We start from the raw sequence: 22,448 nt of genomic DNA, 5'->3' as shown, positions 1-22,448 counted from the left end.
ACTTGCACCCCTGATAATCAGGTAGCCTGTGTTTACCAGAACATCATTATATTTAATCTCACTTCCTTGCTTTTGTATGCAATGCCTTTCTACAAATGTAACTGAAAATCAAAGGGCTAAAACTTGATTAACAGCTTTACATATTAGAAAGGGGAGTTATTTTCTTCAAAACCTAAAAATTTTTATATTCTTAAATCTCTACTGTATTTGCAGGTAGTACTTTTCCAGGTGTAAGTAACCCAGCAAGTGGATGAGAGCCCTCACTAGCATGCACGTGCCTGAAGTGAAGATGTGGCTGACAACTCAGAGGTGAGCCAGCTACCCCTCTGTTGCACCAGAAAATAGAAGAAATGAGCCAGATATGCTCTCTCCACTAGACCTCCACATTTTCTTTTATTTTTGAATTGTATTTATTTTCTTATACAGCAGGTTCTTATTAGTTATCCATTTTATACATATTAGTGTATATATGTCAATCCCAATCTCCCAAGACCTCCACACCTTCTTGAACTCTCCACTTGTACCACGATTAATGATTAAGCCACTCCTAATCTTTAAACCTCCACATCCAGGTCCATTATCAACAAGGTATGTGAGAAACTGTCGTTATCCCCCGAGACTGCAGTGGAAGATCCTCACAATCCAGTTTCCCCAGTTACTTGTTACTCCATGCCCACCCCCAACTGAGGAAGCAACAGCAAGGAATGTGATGTAGAGGAACGTGGAGGATGAGTTAGGCAAGGAGACACCCACCCCAGGTAAGTAAATAAGCTCCTGGCTCCCTATAGTAGGAACATCAGGGGGCTATCAGCATACTCCCCTCATTCTCAACGCAAATCCCTCTCCTTCAACTGCAACCTGCATTCAAAAGCCCTAAAAACTGAATCATCTCCAGTCACTTGTGTGTGAAAGACCAAATTCAGCTTAAGAGGATCCATTTAGGAGTGTCAGCAGATCATGTGAAATTCAATCATCTAACATGTGACACAACAGTCTAACACAGAAGTCAGCAAACTTGCTGCAAAGGGTCAGATAGTAAATATTTTAGGTTTTGCAAACTATACAGCCTTTGTCACTACCATTCAACTCTGTCATTGGGAGCCTAAAAGCAGCCAGAGACAGTAAGTAAATTAATGAGCATGGCTTTGTTCCAATAAAACTATTTACAGAAAAGGACCAGATTTAACCCTCAGGCTATAGTTTGCCATCCCTGCTCTAACAAATGATCAAGGACTGACTGTACTCTAGGCAAAGGATAAGACTGCTTTTGCTTTTTGTTTTGGTTTCTGGTTGGGTTATCCAAACGATGTTCAAAAGAGCATGGTCATTTCCTATATCAGCCATGAAATTCTGAAAGCTACTGGTACCTGATTTCAAAATCCCATTTTCCTTCAACACGAACTCTCATTATCACTATCCAATAGTTCAATGATAGTGCATGACTCTAAACAAAATAGATGCTTTCCCTAACTGAAAGGACGCCACGCATACACCCACTGAATATGTTCTCTGGTATCATATTATCTTAAAATTTTATCTAGGTCATGAGTGAGACTCAAATGATTAACTAATAACTCTTGATGGACAGTGATAGATTTTTGGCTAACTAGCTCAAAGGTAAATTTGTAATTCTTCAACTGATACATAATAAACTTTAATACTACATATATAAATATCTATCTTAAGTTCTCCAGATCTGAACTTCTTAATACATACAATTTCATTTTGCTAAGTTTACATTCTAATTATGCTTTTCCAACTGGAGACATAAAGCAAATATTTCTGGGTATAGAAAACAGACACTTAGTATGGAATAAACGCAATCTGTATTGGCATATAGAAATAATTTTAATTAGACCAGTGATTCTCAATGAGCTTGCCACACATTGGAATCACATGGGGAGCTTAAAAGAAGAAAAAAGATGCTTGAGCCCCACCCACCAGAAATTCTGATTTAATTGGTCTGGAATGTGGAATCCCTATTCTGAAGCCATTCTTATGAGCAGCCTACAAAATAGCCACTGATTTAGACTCTGCTGTTCTAGGTTCACATCCCTTCTCAGGTGCATAAATATACAAAATATCTGCTAAGAATATTTATTTAGGATATGATTCCATTTTTAATCTTACTGCAAAGATGCAAATGATGCTAACAAAGTTACCAATGCTATAGCTTGTATGCAGAAAATATTTTCGCCCAATGTCCTAGCTTATCTGTGAAGTGACAGTTTGCATCCATCCACTTGCATTTAAAAAAACATGTTTTAGAAACTACACATGAATAAAATAATTAATAACTTTAATAATAATAATCTTCAACTGATACATAATAAACTTTAATACTACATTTATGCTAAATACTACATTTATGTTAAATAAAGTTTAACATTTAAAACTTTAATATTTTAAACATTTAAAACTTTAACATTTTAAACCATCAAGTTTAATTTGATAAATAAAATTGAGAAAAAAATTAAAGCTCATGGAGTAAAATTATTTACTGACATGTTTCTTATGCTTTCATACTTATTATTCTGCTACTAATGACATACGTGGTCTTTGACAAATGTTCTAACTTCCATGAGATTATTTCCATACCTGTAATGACAAAGTTATAGTTCATTTTTAAAGTTATGTCTTAAAACTCTGCCACTGCCTTTTAATACCACTGTTTTGTCCTGTCATATGAAATGGACTCTCATAACTCAGCAAATGTCTGGACTCATGACTCTAATTTATTACACAAAAGCATCAAAGGAAGATCAGCAAAGGTTTTGAAAAAGCACATGGGGCAAAGTCTGGGAGAAACCAGACACAAGCTTTCAAGACTCCTCTCTCAATGGAGTTACATCGAACGTGCTAAATTCCCCCAGGAAGCTGTGAAAGCACGATGCCAACCAGGAAGCTTTTTAGAGACTCAATACCCAGGGTGTTTAATGAGGGCTGTTCATATAGATAGGACTGAAGACATGGAGCCTAAAAACCTATCCAATACACTTATTTAATCTTAGATTTGGATAGGAGAAAGGGATACTAAGAAAATAACCTACCCCACCTGCCTAAATGTATTCCTAACCCCTGACCTCCTAACATGCCAGATCCAAACAGTTTCATGGACAGGTTTCTTCAAAACTTCAAGGATCAGATAATTAGAATGTTATTTAAACTATTCCTGTGCACATGAGAAGTTTTCTGCTTCTTCCTATGAAGCCAATATAAGCCTGACACGAAGATGTGACCACATTCACACACTCAAAAATCAGTATACATGAAAAAAAAAAGCCTGTGTATAATACTGGAAAACAGAATTAAGCAGAAGGATTCATGACAAAGGTGGTCAATTCCAAGAAAGAAATTTGAATATTAGGAAAAATAACTATCATCAAATTAAAAGGTTAAAGGAGAAAAAAATCATATAATTAGCTCAATAAAAGCTAAAATTCCTTTTATTTTAAGTTTTAATTGAATAGGAATAAAAGAATACTTCCTAAAATTTATACACATGTACACAGCCTAACTACAACAGATATAAGCATCTAGTTAATAATAAAACAGTAGAAACAGCCCTAGAAAGTTCAGAAATAAAATAAGGATGTCTATTCATCACTATTAACATTTTTCAGGAACAAAAGACAATACAATTAAGAAAACCAAGTTAAAGGTAAATGGCTTAGGAAACAAACAGGCAAAATAATCACTATTTGCTGATAATCTCATTGCCCACATGAAAAATCCATGAGAATCAACTGAAAAAATATGAGAAAATAAGGAAGGTTCACTAAGGTGACCACATAAAATTATTACAGTTGACCCTTGAACAAGGGTTTGAACTGCAGGGTCCACTTATACTCGGATTTTTTCAATAGTAAATGCTACAGTATTACACGATCCACAACTGTGGATCCTCACATGCAGAGGAAATGCGGATACAGAGGAACCTCACACGGAAGGCCGACTATTACATTCAAATTTTCAACTGTGCAGAAGGTAGGCCCCCCAACCATTGAGTTGTTCAAGGGTCAACTGTATATGAAAATATATAGTAACCTTTCATGCCCAAAACAACCAGCTAGAAAATATGAGGGAAATGACCTGCAATCTATAATTGCAAAACATAAGCAATACCTAGGAATAAACTCAGAGAACATGTAAAGGAAGTTATAAAACTCTTCTGAGGGACTTAAGAAAAACAAATGAAGAGACATACCCTGTTTGGAGATGTTGTAAAGAGACCAATCATCTCTAAATCACCATGTGAAAAAAGCATATTTGGTATTTTATTGTACTTTATTGTGAACAAAAATAATGCTTTAGGGACTTCCGTAGTGGTCCAGTGGCTAAGGCTCTGCACTCCCAATGCAGGGGGACTGGGGTCGATCCCTGGTCAGGGAACTAGATCCCACATGCCACAACTAAAAGTTCCCATGCCACAACTAAATATCCCGCATGTGGCAATGAAGATCCCGCATGCCACAACTAAGACCCGGTGCAGCCAAATAAATAAACATTAAAAAAACAAAAACAAAAAACAATGCTTTAGCAACAGAAAGCAAAATTCAACAAAACATTCTTGGTAGGGATACACAGTTAAACACAGTAATTCGACAAATGGGCACACATATTAGAACACTGAGAAGGAAAAATGAGAATTTTATATTTACCAAGAAGTTTGTAAAGCTGAGAGACACAGTTCTAATTAACACAGGAATTAAAAGTAATCCTGATGAGAATCACAACAGAGTTTTTAAAGTAAATTGAGGTAAAGAAGTTCATCTGAAAGAATAAATATGTGATTTCATATATATTCTAAAAAAAAGAACAATCAGAAGAGGCCAGTTTACTGAATGAGAAAGCAAATCATAAATTAGAACAATTAAAACAATGTCATATTAGAGAGATATATCACTGAAACATATTAGTCCAGATATAAACCCAAGTATACATAAGAATTCAGTATAGTATATATAAATGTAGCATTTCAATTCAGTGGGAGAAAATATGAATTTTTTCAATAAAAAATGTTGGCTGGCCGTTCTGAAAAAAGTAAGCTGGATATTCATACAAGAGCACAAAAATAAATACACAAGAATGTCAACTTCAGCACTTTCTGTAACAGTAAAAAATCGAAAAAACGTAAAGGTCCATTTAATGGGAATTGGATAAACAAATAATGGTAAGCCTCTACAATGGAATATTATACAATGATTTTAAAAGAATAAAGTTAAATACTTTATTGACATTGAAAAATTTTTTAATATATGTATTTACATGCAAAAAGGCAAGCTGCAAAACAATATTATAATAAAATCTTATTTTGTTAAATACATAGAAAGCAAACACCAAATTGTTAACAAGGGTTAACCCAATGGATTAGGGCTGTGGGAAAAATTTTACATAGTGTACTACATATTCCCGTAATGTTTAAAATTTTTATAACAAGAATGTTTTATTGTAATAAAACTATACACAAATATTTCAATAACTTTGGCTACTAAAATTACAAATTAAATTAGCTTTTGAATGAGACAGCAAGTGTTTTAATTTGCCACATCCAGTAGTACCTGATTTAATGACTAAGACAGAATGGTAAGCAGAAGGACTATATATTACGTCCACAGTTAAAAATTAATTAACAACTTGAAGTCAAGGACAAAAAGTTCATTACACTAGGACAGGCAAAAAGTAATGAATATCAGATACCTGGGTAGCATGGCCTAGGACAGTCTATCCGATACATCCCAACTAAAGATCTTCACCTTACGAGATTTTCAGTATGACTTTTTCTAAATTTACAGGAGATTTTCTCAGATGCAAACAAAGTGCTCTGAGATTTGCTCCTGTTGACAGTCCCAGAGGGCAAGGGCAATCTATTTATTCAAGCTGCTCCTTCAAGGTAAGAGGAAAGAGAAGGGTAGGAAGGCAGGGGGAGCAGGGACTTACTCTGAGAGAGGAAATGGTACCGTTCATGATACCATATACAATTATTAGTTGAAGGTTCTGAGACTTTCTATGAATTTATTTACCAGGGATGGTGGTACAGAAACTACACTTTTTTTGTGTGGTTGGTTAACTCTCCTGGATTCAAATGCATCAGAAAAAAACAAAAAAGACTAAAGCCGCAGTACTAAAATTCTCAGGGTTATTGACTATTTACTATGCTATAAGAAACCCATACCCATTTGTTCTAACCAAAATAGTAAACAATGTCCATCAATAAAGTGAGAATGCCATATGTAGTTCACAATGTTGTAATGCTATAATTGCCTCTTATTCAAAAAACCAAGCTGACCTAAATATCAATTTCTTTACTTAAAGCTCACTTCCAGCAGAACTGTTTACAAACTTTTCTTTAACAAGAGCTTACTATATTTTTTAGAATTAAAGTTTACTCTCCAGAGCTTAATCAGGAAATGGACAAAAGGCAAAGTTCCATCAGGTGGAGATGCGAAAGAGTCCTTGAATGCTGTATAAATCTCCCCTGGGAAACCCTCTCCACCCGCCCCCCCCATATTTCCTGACTGAAAGAACTTTATGGGAAAAAAGACCTTCTGCTCTTTAATTGCAAAATATAAATGATCTTTCTCTTGAGGAAAGAGATGGCATTTATAAGCATATGGTTTAGCAATTTCTTTCTGCTCTTAGTACCCATGTGGTGTGTAATTTGAAGTAGTAATCCTTAAACTTTAAATTAATATCGCTTGGGGAAATAAATGATGTCCTGTCTGCATCTTAAACACTCACAAAAAATCACATTCTACTTTCTCATTGGAAGGATGCCTCACTTCTTTTGATATATACTCTACCCTTGTCATCCAAAAGTCTGAATAAACAGGTGTAGACTGACCATACTAGCAGGTTTAACCTTGATTCTGATATTTTGCAAATCCAATTCTAAACCTTGCAGAAGAGTAGTATCACCAGGCAGTAAAGTGCTACGGTAAGAAGAGTTCATGGGCATTTTCTCGTCTTGGGATTCCTGAGATGCCTTTTCTCTGAGAAAGATTAAATGATCTCTAACATCCAGTCCAGCTCCAAATTCTTGTCGTTCTATGATTTTATATGTTTGTAAACAAATGTTTATAGATATACTCAACTTGGAACACTAAGGAACTGTACCATAAAAATACTTGATGAGATTATTTTATGAAGACTGTATGTAACTCCATTTACCAATTACCACATTGATTCTACACTTCTTGGCCAAAGGACAAACTAGTTTCTGAATCTATATATAATTCATTCGATAAGAGATTTATTGAGCTCTCTCTACAATACAGGCCCAGTGCTAGGTGATAGAAACACAAAGACTAGTGAAAGATAAAGTTGCTCACTGTCCACTGAGGAAGGTAGGGCTAGATGACAAATAATGTCAACTCTAGAACTAGCAGGCCATGATTTTATGATTTGTAGAAAGTCAAATACAGTAATCTTCCATAAGTACCGTACCAAAACAGCTACAAAAAATTATCTGTTATACTCTTGTGTCAGAATAAGAGTTAATATTCAAATAATTAGCAAATTGCTCTCTAAAATGGGGTACTCACATCCTAGGGAGAGTTGAATACAAACCATAGGAATTTGGGAAGAAAATCTTAACACTTATATTGATATATATTTTTAACCTAGCAAAATGAGAAAAAAGGCAGTGTCCTCCTTTGTTCAAGGGAAATGTCAGGTTTGCCTGGGCCTGCTTACTTGAATTTACCAAAGGTTATATAGTTTAAATTAAATTATTGCTCACAAAATGACAAGTGAATTTAAAAAGTTTCCTGCAAGGAAACCACTGATTGAAGATAATGTAACATTGCCAACACAAGCAGACAACAAGAAAATGGCCACTATGACAACTCTACCCCTAGTAATCTGATTTTTACAAGAAGGTGACCCCTCCCCCAATAAGTCCTAGAGATCTAATACACAGTATAGTGACTATAGACAACAGTACTGTATTATAATCAAAGTTGCTAAGAGACTAGAACTTGATTATTCCAACTACTAAAAAGAAATAATTATGTAACATGATAGAGGTCCTAAGTATTGTACAATGGCAATGACATTATAATATATAAATGTAGCAAATTAACATGTTGTACACCATGAATTTACAGTTATATGTCAAATATATTTCAGTAAAAAACTGACCTCCAAATTTGCAATTATCAAGGTCGTTTGAAACATACACTATTATTAACAATGAACCTCCATATTAAAGGCATTAAAATGACTTAAGACTATAGTACAGAGCTACAGTAATCAAAACAGTACAGTACTGGCACAAAAATAGAAATACAGATCAATGAAACAGGATAGAAAGCCCAGAAATAAACCCACACACCTATGGTCAATTAATCTACGACACAGGAAGCAAAACTATACAACAAAGAAAAGACAGTCCCTTCAATAAGTGGTTCTGAGAAAATTGGACAGCTACCTGTAAAAGAATGAAATTAGAACATTCTCTAACACCATACACAAAAATAAACTCAAAATGGATCAAAGACCTAAATGTAAGGCCAGACACTATAAAACTCTTAGAGGAAAAAATGGGCAGAACACTCTTTGACATAAATCACACCAATATCTTTTTTGATCCACCTCCTAGAGCAATGAAAATAAAACCAAAAATAAACAAATGGGACCTAATGAAACTTAAAAGCTTTTGCACAGCAAAGGAAACCATAAAAAAAATAAGACAACCTACAGAATAGGAGAAAATATTTGCAAATGAAGCAACCGACAAGGGATTAATCTCCAAAATACACAAACAGCTCATGCAGCTCTATGTCAAAAAAACAGCTCAATCCAAAAATGGGCAGAAGACCTAAGTAGACATTTCTCCAAAGAAGACATACAGATGGCCAAAAAGCACATGAAAAGGTGCTCAACATCACTAATTATCAGAGAAATGCAAATCAAAACTACAATCAGAATGGCCATAATCAAAAAGTCTACAAACAATAAATGCTGGAGAGGGTGTGGAGAAAAGGGAACCCTCCTACACTGTTGGTGGGAATGTAAATTGGTACAACCACTATGGAGAGCAGTATGGAGGTTCCTTAAAAAACTAAAAATAGAACTACTATATGATCCAGCAATCCCACTCCTGGGCATATATCTGGAGAAAACCGTACTTCAAAAAGATACATGCACCCCAATGTTCACTGCAGCACTATTTACAATAACCAAGACATGGAAGAAACCTAAATGTCCATCAACAGAGAGATGGATAAAGAAGATGTGGCACATACATATTGTAAAATGGAATATTACTCAGCCTTAAAAAAGAACAAAATAATGCCATCTGTAGCAACATTGATGGACCTAGAGATTATCATACTAAGTGAAATAAGTCAGACAGTGAAAGACAAATACCATATGATATCACTCATATGTGGAATCTAATTTTTAAAAAAATGATACAAATGAGCTTATTTACAAAACAGAAACAGACTCACAGATTTTGAAAACAAACTTACGGTTATCAAAGGGGAAACATGTGGGAGTGGGGATAAATTAGGAGCTTGGGATTAACATACACACACTACTATATATAAAATAGATAACCAGCAAGGACCTACTGTATAGCACAGGGAACTCTACTCAATATTCTGTAATAACCTATATGGGTAAAGAATTTGAAAGAGAATCAATATATGTATATGTATAATTAAAGTACTTTGCTGTACACCTGAAACTAACACAACATTGTAAATCAACTATACTCCTACAAATTTTTTTTTTTAAGGCAGAAGCTTAAAACAAAGTAACAATCTAGTAGCAAATTAACCATTTTGCAATAGGGACACAGAAAATACTTCTCACCTAATAATAATGGTTACTATTATTGAGGACTTAATTATAAGCTAGGCAGAGTACTAAGCATTTTACACACACCACCTTACCTAGAATTCTAACAAGTGGATTAGGTAGGTACTTTTTTTATCCCATTTAACAAATAGGAAATTGAGGGACAGATAAGATTAGGCAACTAGTCCAAGGACACAGACAATAAATAGCAGATTTAAACCAAAGTCTGTCAAGGTCCTGAACTTATAAGAGCTATGCTATGGAAGAAGTCAGAAATGAGTCTCACTCTGACGCCTAGACCTGCCAACTAGCTCCTCACACCAGCAGTTCTCAAACTTTTTTTCAAATACCCTATTCAGACCCGGTAAATATGCCATGGGTGATAAAAAAAAAAAAAGGAGGTGTCACTTTTCAATCCAACTTTTGGAGATTACATATACATCTGCTTTACTAATATGGGGAGAATAATTCACATTTTAACTACAATGTAGTTAAAACTCTAGCTACTGAAAAATTACAGACCAAGAACATTATTAATACAAATATGCATCAATATACACTATAGGGTTAGCTGAACAACCTGTAACAAATTAAATTGATAATGATAAGGCTAAACAGCAATTTATAATTAAAAAAAAACAGAAACAACTGAAAAACACAACTCAACATAACAGTGATATGTATCTTTCCAAAAACATAAAATAATTCTAACTTACACATGCTCATGTGTGGAATGGGAGTTTTGCAGTGCTGCATCAGGCTGCTTAGCAGCCAGACTTCTTAGCAGAACACTAAATCAGAATCCTTTATAAACTCTAGTATTATGCAAACATGGATTTATGAATGCCACATCTTACATATTCTTAATGCTTCACTTGTATGGTTATCGGCAAGTTGCCAAAGGATATACATAAATGAAAGACTATGAGATCACCTGACATTTGCCATTATTTTTTGATCAGGGCATACCGGTGACCTTGGGCCATCTTTTGTTTTTTAGATGTTGGGGGTAGGAGTTTATTAATTAATTTATCTATCTTGACTGTGTTGGGTCTTCATTTCTGTGCGAGAGCTTTCTCTAGTTGTGGCAAGTGGGGGCCACTCTTCATCACGGTACGCGGGCCTCTCACTATCGCGGCCTCTCTTGCTGCGGAGCACAGGCTCCAGACACACAGGCTCAGTAGTTGTGGCTCACTGGCCCAGTTGCTCCGCGGCATGTGGGATCCTCCCAGACCAGGGCTCGAACCCGTGTCACCTGCATTAGCAGGCAGATTCTCAACCACTGCGCCACCAGGGAAGCCCTGGGCCATCTTTTGAGAAGTGTTTTCCTAGACTAGGCAATGCTCCTGGCTTAGTTTGGCAATGACATCTAATTCTGGGGTGGCTGGGAGAAGCTATTCTATTATTCAATCACAAAATATCTGAGACTCCCAAGGCAAAAACAGCCCAATATATAATTTGTAGTATTATTTTTATTTTCTATTCATTACTTCTTCAGTTTCTCTGGATCCAATCTCTAATTAAAACAATCTTGGGCTTCCCTGGTGGTGCAGTGGTTGAGAGTCCGCGTGCCGATGCAGGGGACACGGGTTCGTGCCCCGGTCCGGGAAGATCCCACATGCCACGGAGTGGCTGGGCCCGTGAGCCATGGCCGCTGAGCCTGCGTGTCCGGAGCCTGTGCTCCACAACGGGAGGGGCCACAACAGTGAGAGGCCCGCGTACCGCAAAAAAAACAAAAACAAAAGCAAACCAAAAAAAAAACAATCTTTCCCAAACACCGGCAAACAAACAACAGCGTTCAAATCAGGTATGTGAGAACAAAATAAGTATCAAATGACCCAAGAGAGTTTCATTCTATTTTAAAGTTTCCCCAAATATTGAAGCTTGCTTCTTTCTTCCCTAGAGTACCTTCTTGAGCTTATGCTTCAGAAAGGGATAAGGTACAGAAACCTATCACCAGATTTTATTAACCCATTTCCCCAAGACCTACGTTATCCAGCCACAACCTTCCCTCAGTCTCTTAGCTCTTGTTTGTGCCACTGTGTAACTCCCTATAAGTCAACCGTCTATACGAGGGGATCACTTTTGTAAATGACAAGTCACAGACTGCAACTCTAAGAATGGCTATCACTTATAGATCTTAGAGTTTATATAACTATCCTTTTTTGCGTTATCAGCCTTACTGGTCCCAAGTCTATTGAAAATTATGTGAACTGTACACTGGGAACAGAAAAATATATGCCCCAAGAGTCAAAAAACAATGAAAAAGTCAAGATGAGTACAGAGGTTATTAGTTGTAATAATATTTGAAAATACAGGACAGCCATTTCTTTTTAATTTCTTCAGTGGCAACTTATGGGTCTGTAATATTCTTGCCCAGATTTAAATTATATGATATTTTCCTAATTAATAAAGGTTATTATAGCGTGGACTCCCATTAAAGCAGTGGAATCATCAATTGCAACAATTTAATTTCTTTGTAGCAAAGCTACTGTGAACATTTGCATTATTGTCTGCATAAAGGAAATTGGCTTTTCATTTGTAGATGTTATAAAAATGTTCTACTGTGCATACTTTGATGCAGTTTGTTAAACCCTATCTTGGCTATTTTCTGTGATATTTAAAAGAAGATCAGTTCTGAGAAATTAGTCCACCTAAAATCCTGATTTATAAATTTATTTGTTGCCATTCTAGCATATAATCTAAAGGAAATGTTCACATATTACACTAGTCTTCCTTTTGTTCTTTTTTTCCCCTATATAATCCCTTCCCTTGGTTTTATGAGCATTGTCTTTATTCCTCCAACATACCATTCTCTACTGCAATGAAAAGAAAGAATAAAACTCAGAGATAATTATCCTCATGTAGTCTAGCACTTAACAGTTCAAACTGAGAGCCACTGACCCAAATTTATGGCCAAGGCCAAATCTACAGCCAAATCCAAATCTATAGTGTGTATGGAGAATAAGGGGATGAACAGCATGTGTCAAGCAAATAACTTGCATTTCAGGAACAAAATCTTAGGCAAAAAGTTCAAGAAGTCCACGTCTCTTAAGACTAGGAAAATGGACTTTTCCTGTAAAACTGTCATCCTTCATATTCCAAACTTAATCTTACCCCAAATCTTCCATAAACCCCCATGAATAAGCAAATATGTGGCCTGCCTATATGTGCACTCTTCCAGTGCACATATAAGCTTCACTGACACTGTGGAAGAATAAAATCCATTAAAAAAGAGAATAATGTACATTTTTTTCCTTCTGTTTTAGAACAAAAACTCTAAAGAGTAACAGATGGGCTTTCTGTATTCTGTGCACTAATACCCCCAAGATGCTACTGAGTAATTGATAAGCTTATGATTAGACTGCTATCCTCAGTTCCAAACAACATTCATGGACCAAATTTAATTCAAATCTAATACTGAATTCTATCTCTTTTATCACGATCTAACTATGCATCAAGGCTGATCTCTGTTCCTTAGAAGTTCATAAGTTGATTCTTTACCTAAAGTTATCATCTTGATATGTGACCAGCTCAGCTAGAGCACCAATTTGGGATGTCACTGACACAAATTCTCATAGCCCATCAAGAAAATATACCAGGACCATGCCTTTATAAGAGAAACAAGCCTCCAATGCAGACACCTTAGCAATAAATATATTAACACAAGAGGAGGAGATTCCACTTATACTTTATAAGTAGCCTACATTCTTTGTTATTTTTAAGAGAAAAAAATAAACTGTAATTAATAAAATTTTTAATGTTATTAAGTTGGAGTTCATTTAGTTTAAATGTCATCACATTATTTGACATAAAATGATCAAATGTAGCAGAAATGCTATAATAGACCAATGCCTGCAGTCTATTTCCTTCTCCAAGCTTATAAAAGAAGAAGCTTATGTTTTACTTGGCCAACAGGGTAGGGTCAGCTGCCGATGAGGAAGATTCATAAAATACTTCCTTTGCTGTGCTGTACCTATGGGGAAATCTAAAGTAATGCATACACCCTGTGGATAAGGAGGGCTTTAAATAATGGAAGGAGGTAGCTTTTTAAGGATATTAAGTGAAAGATGTTCCATGTAGACAAGATGGCAAAGGCAGGAGTCTCAGGGCACTATCAGAAAATGTGAAACTGAAAAGGAAGTTTGTTTCGAGTAACAACAGAAAAGAAACAGAAACAAACAGTATGGCAGAACCTTGCACTATAAAATGTGTCTAAACTAAGATGCCTCCAAGAGAACACAGAATCAGAAACTGGGAAGTACTCATAGTTCTGCTGGGTAAGATCTGGACAAATCATTTCAAGTCTCTGAGATTCATTTTCTACCTTAGAAAAGGGGTGGAAGGGGTTGGGCCACATTCTGTGGTCCCTTCAAGTTCTAAATCTCTATAACTAAATCATATATGTAGGAAAACAATGATCTCATATTGCTGTTGGAAATATAAACTGGTTCAGCTTTTTAGAGGCTAATTTAGCAGAATCTGTCAAATTTTTAAATATACATTTCCTATAACCCAGTAATTCTGCTTCTAGGATTATTAATTCAGCATTGCTTGTAATAGCAGAAAGTGGGGGGGGGGGTGGAAAATAAATTACAGTGCATCCCTACAACGCAGCAGCCGTTAATAAGAAGGGAATAGATCTGAAAGTTCTGACTTAAGCTCCAAAACACAGTTAAGTGCAGAGAGCAGGCCTCAGTTCAATAGGATCCAACTATGTAAATATAAATATATGTGTGTTTCTATATTTAAGAAGGCACTTAAATATCTACTGAACTAATTAAGTAAATACATACATGGAAAAAAGGACTGCAAGGCCACACACCTACTGTTAACAGTAGTAACTTCCAGGGAGGGGGGTGGGAGTGAAGGGATAGAAGGGAGTGAATGGGAAGGTTTATGTTTAAACGCAATGTACTTCTGAAGTGTTTCCTTCTTTAAAAACAAGAATTGATTTATCTTTTATTTAAATGATATTTTAAAAAATTTTAAGAAGTGGAAACTTTAAAAAGTGCTGAAATATTTGTTTATCTAAAGGAGGCCTTTTTTTTTTTTTTTCCAAACAAAAGGATGAATACACTGATATAGATGATCTCTGACTTGCTGTACTTTCCTGAGAAGCAATTTGAGAAGAAATGAGAAACTATTGATGGGAATAGAGTTTTAGTAAAAAACAGATTTTTAATAGTTAAAAATAGCCAAAACAAATTCCTGGAGGGTGGTTACTAGGTCTTTCTCCCTGGTGTCCCACAAGGACAGTATTCAATAAACAAATAATACATTGAAATGAAATGATCTAAGTATAGGTTGGAGACACAAACGTGGGACTCCATGTCACTCTCAGGAATTGATTATAAAAATACATGTGCTCAGGGATTTCCCCGGTGGTCCAGTTGTGAAGAAACTGCCTTCCAATGCAGGGGACGTGGGTTCGATCCCTGGTCGGGGAACTAAGACCCCACATGCCACGGGGCAACTGAGCCCGTGTGCCACAACTACTGAACCCGTGCTCCTCAACTAGAGAGCCTGAGTGCTGCAAACTACAGAGCCCACATGCTCTGGAGCCTGCACCCCAGAACTACAGAGAGGGGAAAAAAACCCCACACGCCACAACTAGAGAGAAGCCCACGCGCCGCAGTGAAAGATCCCACATGCCACAACTAAGACCTGATGCAGAAATAAATAAATAACATGTGCTCATCTTAAAAATATCTCTCAACTGTTTATAGCCAAATGTTTTCATTAAGAAGTTCTCCCTCCCCATAATATTCAGCAGGTATTTGGTTTCCAAATTTCCACTTTACTAATCAAGGTTATATCCCTGTATCACACTTTGCATGACGTTTCTCACATTTTCCAAATATTTTTAAACTTACAATACCACTTAATTATTATGCGGCCCCTTTCTTGGTGTTCTCTTGCTAAGTGTCTAGTGATTTATTAAGGTTTTTCAACTGTAAATTCTGCAGATACTTCAGAAATGTAAACAAACATTAACAACAGTATAATCCTGAGAGTCAACATTCTGGTAAAAATCTTTGATATATCCTTATTCTATTTTTCCATTCACAAAAATATAACACTCCTGATGTGCTTTTAGACAGTACACAGGTCTGCATTTTCAGAACGGAGGAAGGACAGGGCTGTTCATTCTTTCTACACGCCGATGTTATTTAGCTTGTTAGGATAAGCCTGTGTTGCTTTTTCTAAGGCGAAGGACCCAGGGAAAGCAAGTGTCTAAGAATGGAAGTTCATGAAGGAAACGATTCAAATAGCTCAGTTCTAGGTATATTTGCTTCTCAGCTAATAATCAACTGAACAAACAATTGGGTGAATGAAGGCTTACTATGAGCCTAGCTACAGGGCAAAGAAAGTAACAGGTGATGAGCATTACCCATAAATATAAACTTAAAAAGTTAATTACTCTTCTCCTTGTGCTGTAAGAGCTGTAACTTAGAGATCACACAGCAAATGATCACTACAGTTTCCAATCTCACCCCCTCCCCAACGAACAAATGATGACATTCCAAAAGCAAGTAATGTATAAGCCTTAGAATTCTTACCTCTTTCCCACAGAAAGAATGTTGCAATATCTGGTGGCCAGCCACAAATGCCTCTTTATTTCCAAAAGCGCTTAAGGACTGGACTACTATGAAAACTAACCATGATGAGTAACACTACAGAAAAATGCTGAGTCTCAATGTGGGAAGAAAAAAAAGATACCTCACTTAGCTTCAGGGCAATGGAAGAGAAAACTCCCCTAGCCCCTGCTCACTGGATCAGACCCAGGAATTACCACTCTGCCTTCTTCAGTTTGCCTCATCTGTGGATTTTCAGCAGGTTTTTTCTCTCTCTGGCTCCACTAAGCAGAACAGTCAGAATTTTCGTTCACTCTCCTGCCCCTTTGGAGCTGCATGGGCCAAAACGGTAGCCAGTCATCATATGTGGCTATTGAGCCCTTGAAAATGAGGCTAGTCCAAATTGAGACATGCTATAAAATCCACATTGTATTTCAAAGACTTATGAAAATATCTCATTTATTTTTTTCACACTGAGATGTTTAAATGACAACATTTTAGATATATTGGGCTTAATAAAAATATTTCTAAATTAATTTTACCTGTTTTTCTTTCCTTCATCATGGCTACCAGAAAATTTTGAATTACAAACATGGCTTGCATTTGTAGCTCACATTATATTTCTATCGGACAGCACTGCTTATAAATTGTCTTAGGAAAGGCAGTAAAGAGTATCCAAAGTCACACTGCTTGAGTTCAAATCTTGGCACCACCATTTATTACTGTGTAATCCTTGACACATTAACCTTTTTTCTAAGCCTCCATGTTCTCTTCTGGTAGTACTAAAATGCTACCTCGGAGGACTGTTGGTAGAAGTAAATGAGGTAAAACAATTACTATGGTGCCCAGCACATAATATTCAATAAATATTAACCACTACTATCACTGCACAACTATACTGTTGTTATTATTCGTTGCTAGTACATGATGAAGAAAAGGACAAAGATACAGTGGGTAGAAAAAAAGAAAGAGGGTACAAACACAGTCTAGAGAGAATTCTCAGTTTCTCTTCCAAAGACACAGCCCACGTGGAGACCTGCAATACTCAATGGCAGCATCTGAGTATTTCCAGTACACTCTCTTTCCATATAAATATGTCAGAGAATGTGGAAATACATAGTTAAAGGGCACTGGGCCTCCTGTAGCAGTGTGAAGAACCTTACCTTGGACGCCCGGAGACAGACTTGTTGACAAGGTATCAGCAAGGTATCCTCTTTGGCTACTGGTAACCTCATTTGTAAATGAGAAGAAAGGGCTAAAGTTCTCTGAAGTCCCTGCCAGCTATGAATACTCTTCTCCTCTCTTTCCAAAAGGGCTGCAGAGCAAGAATGGCTACATCAGAGGTCCACCACCATCACCATAAAAACACCCAATTTAAGCACAGATGCTGCCTTACCACCACTTGTCCAGCCTGTAGAGAAAGCCAGGGATTTGGAATTGTTGGCTCTTCTGAGATTTCATCGTCTTCTCTAATATGAACAAGCTTTTACTACTGGAACTTCTTATATCCCCCTCGTCTGGCTAAATTTGCCTGCTCTTTCAAGGCTCGGAACAGACCTCACACCCTTCAGCAAGAGCCTTCACAGACATTGCCAATCTACGTCAGGTGCCCCTTTTATACAATTTGGAATCAGCTTCTGTTTCCCTCTATCACTGCCCCCATCAACAATGCCCTGTGATTTTGTTATTGATTGTTGGTAAGCAAACTTCCAGAAAGCAATAACATAAATTCATTCAACAAGTACTGAATGAATGTCTTAATCATCTTTACACTCCCAGAACCTAATACAGTTTCTAGCATATTTAAGCCCTCAAAATTAACCAAAAAAGGCCATATAGATATTAACGGCTCTCTTCTCTGAATTCCAGACCTCTATATCCCACTGCCTACTTTATATCTCTACTTGGTTACCTCAAAGGTACTTCAAAACTCACTTCGTACTCTCTACGTCCTCTCTGCCACTAAAAAGCCTGCCCTCCTACAATGTTCCTCAGCTCAGTGAATCCAATTATGGAAACCAGAATGACACCTGCTTCAACCTTACACCCATACCTAACTCATCAGCAAGTCTTTTAATGTTACGTCCTAAATGAGCTCTCAAATCAATTTACTTCTCGGCAACTTCTATGCTGCCATTCTAGTCCTCACCACCCTTGTCTCTCACTTGGACCATCGCTTAGCTCCTAACCCATCTCCCTTTTGTCACCCCAAGCTGTCCTCCACACAGCAGCCAGACTGAATGTCACATTATAAGACTGATTATGAACCCTTTCCCTCAACCCCTCCATGACCCTCACCCCCACTTAAATATCTTCAGTGGCTTGCCAAGCCTCTTAACGTAAGAGAACAGGAAAAACATTTAACTAGGCCTTCGGGGCTTCTGGAATCTGGCTCCTATCTGACTCCATTTCCCCTAATGTTCCCTGGCACATGACAAGCTCTCTCATGCCACAGGGTTTTGACATAATTTGTTCCCTTGCTGGGACCCCTTCCTCTTTTCCCCTCCCATCCTCCAGGTGCAACTCAGGTACCATTTCCTCAGGCAGCCTTCCTTGACCTCAGGCTCGCCAGGATACCTTGTCATCTGCACTCGTGACTGCATTCACTTCCTTCACAGAATGTATCTGTTTGTATCTATACACCTCCCCCACCCCCAGAGGCCCTTTCTCAATACAAATATTTTGAAAATGTAAATCAGATCAGTCACTCCATTGCTTAAAACCCTTTAATGCCTTCCTATCTTTGAATAAAAATCATACCCTTTCCAAACCCTCCTACACTGTTGGTGGGAATGTAAGTTGGTGCAGTCTCTATGGAGAACAGTGTAGAGGTTCCTCAGAAAACTAAAAATAGAATTACCATTTGAAAAAAAAAAGGGACTTCCCTGGCAGTCCAGTGGTTAAGACTGCACTTCCACTGCAGGGTGCATAGGTTCGATCCCTGGTCGGGGAACTAAGATCCCACATGCCACAGGGTGCAGCCAAAAAAAAAAAAGAAAAAGAAATTACCATATGATCCAGCAACTCCTGGGCATATACCTGGACAAAACTATAATTCAAAAGAATACATGCACCTCTATGTTCATAGCAGCACTATTCACAATAGCCAACACATGGAAACAACCTAAATGTCCACTGACAGATGAATAAAGATTTGGTACATATATACAATGGAATACTACTCAGCCATAAAAAAGAACAAAATAATGCCATTTGCAGCAACATGGATGCAACTAGATATTATGATACTAAGTGAAGTCAGAAAGAGAAAGACAAATACCATACGATATCACTTATATGTGGAATCTAAAATATGACACAAATGAGCCTATCTACGAAACAGAAACAGACTCACAGACATAGAGAACAGACTTGTGGTTGCCAAGGGGGAGGGGGTTGGAGGAGGGAAGGACTGGGAGTTTGGGATGAGCAGATGTCAACTATTATATATAGGATGGATAAACAAAAAAGGTCCTACTGTATAGCACAAGGAACTATATTCAATATCCTGTGATAAACCATAATGGAAAAGAATATAAAAAAAAGAATGTCTATATGTACATAACTGAGTCCCTTTGCTGTATAGCAGAGATTGGCACAACACTGTAAATCAACTATACTTTAATAAAAAAATTATATAAAAATATGTAACATAAAAAAAATCATGCCCTTTCCAAGGCCTACAGGGCTCTGTATGAGCTGTCTGTCACCCAATCACCTCCCCGAACTCATATCCTACTCCTCTCTTCACATTCTGCTCCAGCCACGCTGGCCTTGCTGTTCCTTAAACACAGACGAGCTTACCCCTGAACTCGGGTCCTTATAATTACCTTCCCTCTGCCTTTCGGAATATCTTGTTCTCAGAGTCCCCACTACTGGCTACTCATCATTCAGTTCTCTGCTCCCTCACCACCCTACCTAAAAGAATACCCCCCCACACTTCTCACCTGCTACTCCATTTTATTATCTTCATCATTAGGTATTTATCATTAGAAGATAAGCTCCATGGGCAGTTCATCTCAGTGCCTAGAAAAGTACCTGGCACACAGTAGGTACTCAATATCTGTATGAATGCTTGAAGTAGCTAGTGTGGTCCTGTTTCAAATAACTGAACTCCACTGACATATACAAGAGATACAGGTATGAAGATGTGATACTAGTGGTTGTGGTAGGCAGAATTCTAGGACGGCCCCACCCCCCATTCTCCTCCCTCTCCCCTGTGTACGTGCCCTGTATAATCCCCTCCTCTTGAGTACAGGCGGCACCTGTGAATATGGGATAGTCAGTCATGTGATTAGGCTACCTTATATGAGACGCTGTTATAGTCAACCGGAGAGATTCTCCTGCTGCCTTTGAAGAAGTAAGATGCCAGGTTGTGAGTAGGGCCATGTAGTTAGAACCTCAGGGTGGCCTCTAGGAGCTGAGAGGGACCCCCAGCTGACAGCCAGCAAGAAAATGAGGACCTCAGTTACATGATCACAAGGAATCGAATTCTACCAACAACTAATGAGCTTGGTAGAGGACCCCAAGCCTCAGATGAGATCACAGCCCCTGCAAACCCCTTGACTTCAGCCTAGTAAGACCCAGAGCAAAGAATACCGCTATATCGTGCTGGACTTCTGACCTACAGAAATGATCACGAAGGGCTGTTGTTTTAAGCTGTAAGTTTGTGGCACATCAACAGAAGACTAATGCAGTGGCCATCAACCCTATCAGTCCCAATGCTCACTTTTTATAACAAAAATTGTGTTATGCTACCTACTGTTCTTTAATAAAATTCATAGATTTAGAACCTACTAATCACTTATAAAAATTCATTAGCTATAAGGGAGAAATTTTAAAATAATTTATAATAAAATATATGCATCTCAACCAAATTAGAAAATAAAATTGCTCCTACAAATTTTCATAATGCCCTCTGAGGACAGAGTCCATAACCATAGCCTCTGCTTGCCAGGATCAGTGTACCTAGAACACACTGGCTTGAAATTGGGAGAATATTTAATTTAAAAATGCTTATTACTTGCTAATCTTGTTTCTTTATACATCATGTTGTAAAGGATGTCTCTGAAAATCACACTAGCATTACATTTTTGTTCTAACCATTTTCCAAAATGGACTTAAGAAGGTTTGAAAGCCTCATAATTTCCTTTTTTCCCTCCTCCTCCTCAATTATTTAGTGCTCACTGGGCATGTGATACTGTTACTTGAAATTAATTTTCACAATTAAATAGACTTTTAAAGCGTCTAATTAATTTCCCAACTCTCGTTTTTCAGATGTGAACAGATAATCACCATCATCTAGCGGCTCATTATACACACTATAAAATATTTCACCCCAGCTGTGAAGCTGGCCACAGTAAATATGTTTTGTTGCCTTAATCAAGATTTATGATAATAATGTAATTTTTAAAGGCCACATGCCAGAGTACCTCCTAAATTAATAAAAATACTTAGCACTTAACCTATAACACACTTTAAAATCATCACACTGTCTTGCAGGTAGCTATGTGCCCATGTGCCCGGGGCTAGTAACAACTGATGGAGAGCATGTCACCGAGCCCATTTACTTGATTTATTTTACAGTAGCCTTCCAAGGCCACGTACGTAATGGGTACTCACTGTGTGACGGGAAAATAAATTATTTAGTGTGGACAACCTGACAGTGTTACTGTTAAGTTACTAATTCACTGAGAAAGGGAAATTCCCCTAACAGCCTTTTTTCATGCCCAAACAGCAACACTATTGGTAACTATTTACAGATTCCTAGAACCCTAGAGCCGGGAAGGACTTAAGGATAATAACCACGGTTTTTTACAAATGAGGAAACTGAGAAACTTGTCCAAGCTTACAGACATCGGTGGCAGAACCTAGGATAAGGGGAGATAAGGCTACGGGTTCTCAATCTCCTCATTCAGAAAATGGGGATAGCCACACCCCTGGTAGGGTGGTTATGAAAATGCAATGAAATAACAGGACACAGTACATGCTTGACACTTAACAGCTACTCCATAACTATCATTTTCCTCCCCAGGGTTTCCTCCACCCACTTCTCCCATCACT

At 37.4% G+C, this 22,448-nt stretch overlaps 1 protein-coding gene and 1 pseudogene across 7 annotated transcripts in view; one reads left to right on the top strand and one right to left on the bottom strand.

Annotated features, from left to right (window-relative positions):
* The window catches only part of BTBD9 (BTB domain containing 9), a 413,720-nt gene that overhangs the window by 378,510 nt on the left and 12,762 nt on the right, over positions 1-22,448 (bottom strand). For 4 of the 7 annotated variants that reach the window (XR_016394454.1, XR_016394453.1, XM_089917976.1 and 1 more), the window contains exon 2: positions 2,553-2,598. The exons of 2 other annotated variants lie outside the window; for them this stretch is intronic. Coding sequence is in view for 2 of the 5 variants with exons in the window: in XM_089917976.1 (XP_089774102.1) it covers positions 2,553-2,582 (30 nt within the window). In the remaining 3 variants the exon portion in view is untranslated. Of the gene's footprint in view, positions 1-2,505; positions 2,599-22,448 lie in introns of those variants that run through there. One more of the 7 variants, XM_089917975.1, reaches the window with a different exon arrangement.
* LOC149748202 (uncharacterized) overlaps positions 3,921-22,448 on the top strand; it is a 43,491-nt pseudogene continuing 24,963 nt past the window's right edge.

Source organism: Delphinapterus leucas, chromosome 10, assembly GCF_059928025.1.
Source record: "Delphinapterus leucas isolate spDelLeu-1000000601 "Yukka" chromosome 10, BTC_Dleu_Yukka2, whole genome shotgun sequence".
Lineage (NCBI taxonomy): Eukaryota > Metazoa > Chordata > Mammalia > Artiodactyla > Monodontidae > Delphinapterus > Delphinapterus leucas.
Note: the sequence above shows the minus strand (reverse complement) of the source record. Positions and strands in the feature narration are given on the sequence as shown.